Below are 9747 nucleotides of genomic sequence, written 5' to 3'. Positions count from 1 at the left end.
CTACAACAAACCACATGATCATGCTGTGTTCCTGCAAGGTGTGATGGGGTGTGGCCCCAACCCCTTTCTGGCGCCGCCTTTGCGCAGGTGTCTGCTTGAAAAGAGAACACGCACATGCACACGGACGCACACACAGCACAAGAATGTGGACGACAACGATGCTCGCCATGTGGATCACAGGTCAGCTCACAGGACGAAGTTCCCACTTCAAGCTGCGTTTCTGTATGCGTGTGAGTTGCAAGTTTGATGTTTGTCAACATGACTGCAGTGTGTTTCATCATGAGAGGCTTTTCCACGACAACAGTCCCACCGTCGCCGTCGACGAGCAGCCCGGGAACGGCCGCCGGCACGTCAACCAACATGTCGACAGTTCTCATGACAACCAAGCAGCAGCCAAACAACACCGGACAGTACACCACGGTTCCTGTCTCCGCAGGAACAAACGCCAGCACTGGCGCCAATAACACGACCGGGAATGGCACAACCGCCATGATGACATCCATGCCGACATCCGCCAACGCCACCTCCGTAACCACAGGGGGCGCTGCGAGCAAGACCTCTATTCCAGCGAGTAGTGGTGCCAACGTTCCCGGTTGGGGAATCGCTCTTCTGGTTCTGGGTGCTCTGCTCCTCGGACTCCTCCTCCTCATGCTCATGGCCATGGTTTGCGCATCATTTTAAAAATATTTATTATATATACAAATGGCATTAAAGGCGCCTCATCAGGGTTTCCAGCTGCAGATTTTTGCAGAAAGTTAAGAACTGTTATTTTATTTCGATTTTCGGGAAGTAGGCCGATTTGAAGCTCAGTCAAGTTTTGGGTGAATTACTGAATTATTGAATGTCAAATCCTCTTTGGTCCTGCTTTTTACACCTACACAGAGTGATATCTGTAGGCTCATTTGATCATGTACTGTACATGTTTGTGCATGTTGACTATTCTGGAATTTACCCCCCCATGTCCCCTGATGGAAGGTTATATTTTAGCATGGGGCGGTGAGGACTCTTGCACTTATGGTGTTTCTTCTTGGCAGATATTTTGGTGTTGCTGCAACAGGGGGCGTTACAACCATCCTGACGACATCCCGCTGTACACCACGCACTCTCGACTTTGGAACGCAGATTCTGCCCCCGCCTATGTGAGTCCCCATATGTGTCACATGTCATTGCAAGTCGTACATGTCGTGAGGACGCATGTCAAATGCCACATGTCAAAAGGACATCTCGCGATTACTCAAGCACATCACACATGTCACCAGGAGAGGTCATTTTGTACACGCTGCACGGCATATGAACATGTCACCGAACATGCCGCGTGTCCTTAGGAGTGGTCATTTAAGCACCTGGTTCCTTTCACATGTCAAAGGGACACACATCACGTCACTCGGACACTCCACTTCATTTGTCGGGAAATACGTGACGCTGGGTCAGGTCAAGCCATGTGACTAAGTACTGTCATCGAGAGAATATGGCACGCCATCACGTCACTGCAACAGATCACACAAACATCAGTTGGACATGTCAACACATCAATAGGACACCTCACATCAGAATCAGAAGAGCTTTTTTGTCAATGACCAACCGGGGTTACAGAGTGTGAGTCCACTGGGTCGCCTTTGACAGTTTTCGCAGATGTAAAGAAAACATGAAGTTGGAACAGTCATAGACAAAGCTTCCTTGGGGGAGCACAGTGTGTATTTTGAAAAAAAAAAATCATACGTTACATGTCACTAGGATAGGTGTTACATGTCAATAGGCCAAGTATGTCACTTGTCAGGTGACACACGTTAGTAGTGACAAACGTGACAAATATCCTCCGTGTTAGTTGAAGAGGTCTTATGTGTGAGCAGCAGAGGTACAAGTTGATCTTGTTGTTGTTTCAGAAGGACATGGACAAAGACACCGAGATGACCAAGTGAGGAGATGTCACATGACCAGAATGTGGTTTTTTTTGGGGGGGGGGGGCTGATTGCTGATAATTCTTTATGATGATTAAATCAACATGATCGACGACAATCTTGAGAAGCGGAAGACGTTTCGGCGCGGCCAAGGAACGAACGCCTTTGTGTTCTTTTGTGTGTTTTTACGGTTCAAGGTTCAAGCAAGTGGGTTCGGCTCGGTGAATTCAAGCATTGAAGTTCTCCTCTGTCTCTGTGAAGAGCGCGCCAATTCATCAATCGTTAATAAACAGCCGCCGACTGCTTCGCTCTCAATTCTTTTGCCGTTCCCATTGATGACAACATTCTCGTTTTGTCCATTGGGAAGGGCGTTTGCCACGTGAACCTTCCCACCACCCCGCTAACGTGGAACATGACAATCATACGGGCAAACCTTTAGAGAGATGAATACCTTAGTGACATTTAGACAAACGGTGGATTGGCCAACAGTCAATGTCAAGACATGTAGAAAAATGATTGGTCACCAGGCTCTCTTTGGGTACAGGCAGACAGACAATAGATTGGTTGTCATTCAGTATCAGGGAACGTAGACAAACGCCTGTCGATTTTCACGCACACGCACTTACGGACAATATGGCATCTTGGATGCAGCCAGCAAGCATGCTAAAATGTTTTGGGGATGACACACGAAATCTCAACTGGATTCCAACTCACGAGCTCACGAGATATATATCAATTGGCCAGACTTTATTATACATACCTACCAGTGTTCACATTTTGAAATGATCACTTCTACAATATTCTTGGAGAGTGACAGTGTCCCATCACTGGTGAGCTATTTTTGCAATAGGCCCACAGTCTACTCATGTAGTCCTTGAGGGCTCCTTGACGCATTTTCTGTATGCAGCCTATTATGTTATGTATGTGTGTATTTTGAGTGTGTGTATGTAGAATGAGGTGACTGACGTTAGATATTGTGTTTTTCTTATCCAATGTAACGACACACAGCAGATCACATAAAAATTGTTTAGGACGATATAAAACAAAAACAAAGAAGTGATGGGTTTAGAAAAAAGAAACAAAAACATCTCATTTGAGAAAAATAAAACTAAGTCGTTAGTTTTGGGGGAAAAAGTCAGCTGCTTTGAAATAAAATCAAAATAACTCTGGTATTTTGCAAATAAAAATGAAGGACGTGTGTTGCGTGAAGCATGGCAAGAAAGCTAATTTGATCTGCTCATTTCCTTTGACTCAACAAAATTGTTAAATACATGAAGAATTATTTTTTTTTGTTGTTGTTGCCGGACAGGTTTGACTGAGCAGCACACGAGTGTGGCTTGTGTCACGCGTAAGAAGAAAGGCAAATATTCAAGTTCGAAAACGTCGGACTTTCTGTCAAGAGAATTGAGGCGTCGCTTTATTGATGCGTTATCGCTGGCGCCCTATTGGGGGCAGGAGCGAATCGAGCGCCCTATTGGGGGTAGGAGCGAATCGAGCGCCCGGCCACTTTCGGTATTCGAAGAAGACTAACTTGTACGTCATCGCTCTCGTGTCAAATCGGGGGCGAGGATGCAGTTTTAGCCCCGCCCCCTAAGAACCCGCCATCGGGAATGAAACGGAAAAATAAAGACCAAGAGCGACAACAAGAGCTGTGCGACGCAACACACAGCGACGCAAACAAAATACGACAAAGAACAACGTCCAGTCCATGTAAGCCAACTTTTGTTCGACTTACTGACGGCCTCCGGAGGCCTCTCAAGTGTCGTCTTGAATAGAGCGCCAACTCGGAAGCTTGAATACAGGGGACCGAAGCTAACGTGTTAGCAGCCAGGCTGACGACATAAAACGACACACGACGGCCAAGTCAGTCTAACTCCTGTTCAGTCTAAATTAATAGACAAAATAATCACGTCGATCGGAACACGCCAAGAACAAGAAGCGATCGTTATCAGCAACGTGATTTCATTGAATGGTCGATGGAAAACAAATGAGATCACGTACGTCTTAATGTTACATGATCTTATTTTGACAGTCCTGAAGCAAGACCTTTACACAGCGTTTAAAAAAAAGCAAAAAACAAATACAAAAAAATAAAATTTGTTCCAATGCAATTTTGAATGTTGGCGCCATCTGCAGTCATGCACATTTCCGTCAGTGCAGTCGTTTTGGGATTCAAGCGTGCAGTCGTTCAATGAGCAAGTTGAACATGCGATCACGTGATGGACAACACACGTTTGATTACGTACATGTACCGTACATACATGACTCAGCTCTGGGCTGAAATTTCATGTTGACCCCCAAATAAACTATAACTTTTTCAGTACAATGCTTAATGTTGATGTACTTTTCCCTAACTTGGTGTTCAACAACGAGGAGCTCAGAGGCAAAAAAATAAAATAAAATTCACAACGATGATCATTCGTCATCATGAAACTAACACACCCCAAAATTGATCACCAGTACTTCGCTATCAAACAAGACGTGGCCACAGACCTAGGGCTGCAACTATCAGTTATTTGAATAATTGATGAATCTGCCTAGTATTTTTGTTATATTAATCAACGGTTCAGATAAAAAAAAACCGATTTCATTTCCATCCCTTAAAAAAGAAATAATAATAAAATAATTTTGACGGTACTGAAAATTCACAAATGCATATTAGCTCAGTTACAGGTCTGGTGCAGAACATCCATCCGAAATCAGCAAAAATGTTGATCATTATTTTATTCAAAGAAAACGCAGACGATTGCAAAAGTCTGCTTTCATGGTAGATGTAAGAAGTCAGAGAATATTTTGCTGTAGAGAGAATCCATTATTAAAATAGTGTATTCATTGTTGCACATCTCGCTTCGTGTATCATCAGCAGGTTGCAACAGAGGCACTGGAAGAGTCACAGAAAGGAAAAGAAGTGGATGTCCTTGGAAAAATAATTTTGGGGGTAAGAAGGGACGTGGATTCAAAGGTTTAGAGACGGTCAAATGACGTTGACTCTTTAGGTTTATCCTGAAAGGTGACCTGGAAGCTCAACTTCCCGAACATTTTGGGAGTTGTGGGTGAGGAGGAGGAGGATGATGATGATGATGGTGGTGATGATGATGATGGTTCTGATGTGCGTGCTCAGATATGAGTAACATGGCAAAGAAAGCGTCAGGTGTGCGAGCTTCATCGCCCGAAGCAACAGCAAAGCGTCCGGAGACGTGGCAGGAAGACAAGAAGTCGGGTGGCAAGAAAAGCGCGGCAGGCCAAAAAGACGGGCTTCTTGTGCAGCTGCGGGAACATGAGCTGGGGCCGCTGTCCGAAGATGAGCTCGGCGTGGCGGGAAAGCGCACCAAGAAGAGTGTGGAGCGACTGGACATGCAGGCGCCCCAACACAAAGAGCTGACCATCGCACAAGGTACGTTGGCCTTTTGCCGCAGCCAAAGCATGGCCACGCTGGCGCTGATGCCGTGTGCGCGCGTGCGTGCGCATGTGTGTGTGTGCGCGCGTGCAGGAAGCGGCGACAAGCTGGGAGACATTCCGCGCACCAACTTCCAGATCGGCAAACTCAACTCCAAAGAACTTAAGCCACTGCACGCCATCTTGTTTGAGCGGCCAGGAAAGGTAAGGAAAGTCCAGTGGGGGCGGGGGGTACTTTGCCTGTCGACAAGTACTTAATTACTTGTTTCTACTTCTTCTGAGGTGGTATCAAAACATTGAAATCAATATCGGATCATTTCACGAGCCAAAGAATTGAACTTCAGTGGTGTAGTAACTAACAGATGCCAGCAGAGGGCGACGTAGCATCACTTTCGATTTGAACTCAGCATAGCTTTGGAGTAGATCAAGATTTAGCCAATGAAACTTGGTTTGTCACATCAGTTGTGATGGAGAGAAATTGGAATTCATACAAATTGAGCCATGTGACCCGCCAAACAGGTAACAGTAAAAAAAAAGGAGGAAGAAGTAGAATTTGTGTGCGCATTTTGAGCAAAGATGATGCCGTAGATAGATTGAGTAGCAAAAGGCCATGTCGAAATGTTCACCTTGTGCCGTTCAGCGAGTCAGATCTGTGCACGTTGCGTTTCTTAGTTTATCCGTAAAGAGTTTTTTTTTTTTTAACACCAAAAGCCCGTTCACGGGGTTTTATTTTGAGGACCAAAAACAGTTGGTCAAAGTCACTCTTCTGCTCGACTGCTTTCCTTTTTTCTCGACTTTTTGGGTCAGAATTGGTCATGTTGTCCTGATGGTTACTAAAGAAGAGAACAAGTTGGAGACACGTTGTTTTGCTCGTGCAGGTTCTCTTGTGACCAAAAGACAAGACTGTATAGCTGTTGCCCAATGAGAAAAGGGTTTTTAGCCGAGTGTCGAGGTCGGACCTTCCCATTTCGTTGGTCACTCTCAATTGTCAAAGAGAAGGTTCCAACTCTGTCCGAATTTTGCAGGCCTCGCTTCAGGTTGTGACGCGTGTGCTTTGACAGATGACGAGTGTCAAGAAGAACCTGCGCCTCTTCAACGGTTTCCCTTTCTCTGCCGGCAGCGACCAGTACCTCAAGAAGCGAGACAAACTTCTCAAGTAAGCTCACAACAGTCGGCTCCGGTGCTGGCTCGCTCTAACCGCGCCGCTTGTCCGACGCTTGGTACAGGAACGCCCACTTGACCAACGCCAAACTCAAGCTGGTTTGTAGCATTTTGGACTTGGGGAAGACAGGGACGCAGTCGGAACTGGTGGACAGGATCATGACCTTCCTGGTGGAGCCCAAGGACAGCGGAAAGGTCAGCGACTGCTCCGTCACTCGCACAAGATTGCCCTTGTGCTGCTCCTTCCGGGTCGCGGCGCGGCTGCTAAGTCTCAAGTCTGAACCGTCAAGTTTCAAACAAGTCCAGTCATCACTTGACAGTTGGAAGTCCAGGTGGGTTTTCCCCTGGCTCAAATGCTCGCCGATCGAAATTCTGCTCCAAAAATCCCTTTGAATGAGAGTAAACGGGTCAAAATGGATTCTTTCTCATTTGCTTGGCACTCGTGAATGGACTTCTCCCGTTGGCTGACAAGTTTCAGATGGAAACTTGTACCACTAAACTTGAACGGGATTCCCCAAGTCCATGCGTCAAAATCAGTGAGATGTTGTCGGTGGCATTATCTTAAAAAGTCGAGCGGACTAGCACAGATGGAAGATTAGTGGTGGGACAGCTCAAATCATGAATCCATTCCACCAAGATGGCAGCCACTTCACGTCACGCCGCTCATAGCAATGCACAAGATGTTTGATGTTTACTTTGACAGCTAAGTCTAAGAAGAGTGTCAAGCCTTGCTTTCGACAGTTATTTCCCCTCATTTTGGTCACGTATCCCAAACTGTCATTTGTTGAGTCCAATGGCACTAGACACTACTCATTTTTCAAATGTTTGCTCGCAAGTCAAAGCAAAAAACAAAAAACAAAACAAAACCATGGACAAACCATGGTCAAGTCAAAACAGACTTGCGTAAATGTGCACACCGTCTCGTAGACCAGGACAAATGGAAACAAGCAAGACTTGTCCAGTCATGTCCTTCCCAACTTTTGACCAATGAAGTCAAGTCATGTGACCTGCGATTGGGCACGCTCATTCCCTCCTCTGTTTGTTCCAGCGTCTTCCCGTGAAGAAGAAGCAGCGGTCCAGGAAGAAAACATCCGCCGACTCGGGCGCCAAGAGCAAGAAGACGAAGAGCAACGGCAAGAGCAGACGGGTCTCGTCATCGTCCTCGTCCAGCCCCAAAAAGTCCAAAGCGCCAAGTAAGTCCAAAGCCATTGTCATGGACTCAAGCAGCGACGATGAGGAGGAAGAGGAGGAGGGAGAGGAAGATAAGGTACCTGATGGCAAAGCCTCGGACAGGGAAGACAAGTCATCCCGTACGGATGATGAGGAGCGGGACGAAGAAGAGGACCAGGTAAGAGGACAATCGAGCAGCGATTCCTTGAGTTGGACTTCGTTGGTTATATTAGCTGTCGTTCAATTCATCGTCTCCGTAGTCCACTCGATCAAAATGCACACGGTGAGAGCGAGTCGGGAATGAGTCAATGATTTCGAACACAGACGGATTTAATTCGATTCTAGTCATGAGTCGATGACTCCTTTTTGCCTTCGAGTCGGTCCCCACTCGAGTTATTTAGTTGGGTGTTATTCAGTCAGTCCAAAAACCTCAAAATGATTCCCAACACTGCCAATGACTTAGTCTGTATTAACTGTTGTTCAACGAATCGTTTCATCAACTATGTAGTCCTCTGCTTAAAATAAAAGAAAAACTTTGTAGTCATTTGGGAGCAGGGAATGAGTCAATGATTTCCATCTTAGACGGCTGTTTAGTTATTGGATGCGTCGTCTGTGCCCATGCATCAACGACAACGCGTCGTTCACGACTGTACGAAAACAATTGCCCGCTCTGTCAATTATTTAATTACTAGCCATTACGAGATGGATTGTTTTACCCCGAGGACCTCCCGACTAATCATGGGAATAGACTCCAGGGCCAACCGCAACAAATCGACACTCATTAAATCTTGAAGGGGACAAATAAAAGCAGGGGAACTATTAAAAAAAAAAAAAAAAAGTAAATAAATAGGTGCTGTCGCATATGCGGAACAGCAGACATGTGGAGGTCCACTGTAGACCACTGCTTTGAAGTCATTGTCAACACAGGCAGTTATTCAGTTAATTGTTTCAGCGCAAACGTCACATAACAGTACAGTATATTGTTCAGTACGTAAAAATCAGATTCAAGCGATTCAACATTGAGAATCATTCACTCATTCCCGACTCCTGAATCACTACAAAGGGCTGAAACCATTAATGCCCCCCCCCCCCCCCCAACACTATAATGGGATTTTTAGTGGACCAGTTTTGGTCCACTCCATCAAAATATATTTCTAGCCATAAAGGAATAATGAATCAATGATTCACGTGGCATGTGCACACCGTTTAATTTGCCAATGTCCTGTCATGTGAGCAAGCCGGAATCCAAGAAGCGCTCCAGAACCCCCGCCAAGAAGACTCCACCTCCGAGGAAGCGGGTCAAGAGGGACATCTCTGACGACTCGGACATCAATGAGGTTTAAAAAAAAAACAGAAGAACTCACCATACTGCGGCTTTATCCGTTTGCCTGTGTGACATCACTTCCTGTTTGTCAGGCCAAGCAAAAGAAGCCTGCGCCCAAGACCAAGAAGGCCGACAGCAGCAGCAAGAACACCAACACAGGTGAGAGCTGTGGTGTCAGCGCGACATGCCCCTTGAATTTTAACATACCTCACGTTCGCTTCCACGGCAGCCGACGACACATCGGACGAGGACGAGCCGCTCATCAAGATGATCAAACGAGCACCGAGCGACGATGAACTGAAGGAGACGGTGTGCACGCTCCTCAAAGACGCCGACCTGGCCCAGATGACCATGAAGCACATCTGCCAGAGGGTGTGTCCTCCTCGCGAACGAATGCCGCCGCAACCTGCGGCCGCGCCCTCTGTCTCATCCGTTGTTCCCTTTCAGGTGTTCGACACGTATCCCAATCACGATCTGAGCGGCAGGAAAGACTTCATCAAACAGTCTGTCAAGTCTGTGAGTGTCACACGTGCACGTCCGCTCAAGGCTCGACTTGTGTGTTAAAAGTTGTACCTTTGTGTGTGCAGCTCATCACATGAAAAACAAGAAGAACCCCGCATGTCATCAACTGGACGCTTCTTCCTTATCAGCTGGATGCTTCTTTGCTTCTTTTTTTTTTTTTAATTGACATTTTTTAGCGTGCGTCTTCAATAAACATTTTCAACTAAGTCCACTTGCTGTGCTTACTTTGAGAAGAGGTCATGAAAGTTCATCTGTTGCAACACAGCGCTTTGGGCC

The 9747-nt window shown here is 46.2% G+C and overlaps 2 protein-coding genes across 5 annotated transcripts; both read left to right on the top strand.

Annotated features, from left to right (window-relative positions):
* Nucleotides 1-360: 360 nt before the first annotated feature.
* Nucleotides 361-1990, top strand: LOC147204106 (uncharacterized). Its single transcript, XM_086113446.1, has 3 exons — nt 361-663; nt 1035-1139; nt 1884-1990. The coding sequence occupies exons 1-3, from the start codon at nt 361-363 to the stop codon at nt 1917-1919; spliced, it is 444 nt and encodes a 147-aa protein (XP_085969572.1). The 3' UTR covers nt 1920-1990.
* A 1474-nt stretch (nt 1991-3464) lies between these two features.
* On the top strand, nt 3465-9677 carry LOC147204105 (protein DEK-like). Of its 4 annotated transcripts, none has more exons than XM_086112921.1 (12): nt 3465-3608; nt 4762-4836; nt 5020-5292; nt 5389-5498; nt 6356-6450; nt 6521-6650; nt 7504-7803; nt 8864-8962; nt 9042-9108; nt 9179-9321; nt 9397-9465; nt 9537-9677. In XM_086112921.1, exons 1-12 carry the CDS (start codon nt 3509-3511, stop codon nt 9546-9548), a joined length of 1473 nt encoding a protein of 490 aa, XP_085969047.1. In that variant the 5' UTR covers nt 3465-3508; the 3' UTR covers nt 9549-9677. The 4 variants fall into 4 exon arrangements, with proteins under 4 accessions (XP_085969047.1, XP_085969048.1, XP_085969049.1 ...); XM_086112922.1 differs by having other exon boundaries at nt 3470-3608; nt 4765-4836; XM_086112924.1 differs by having other exon boundaries at nt 3526-3608; nt 4762-4951.
* Nucleotides 9678-9747: the final 70 nt, after the last annotated feature.

Source organism: Hippocampus guttulatus, chromosome 6 (assembly GCF_054856545.1).
Source record: "Hippocampus guttulatus isolate MCC_2025c chromosome 6, RoL_Hgut_1.0, whole genome shotgun sequence".
NCBI classification, from domain to species: domain Eukaryota; kingdom Metazoa; phylum Chordata; class Actinopteri; order Syngnathiformes; family Syngnathidae; genus Hippocampus; species Hippocampus guttulatus.
This window is presented reverse-complemented; position numbering and strand designations above follow the sequence as displayed.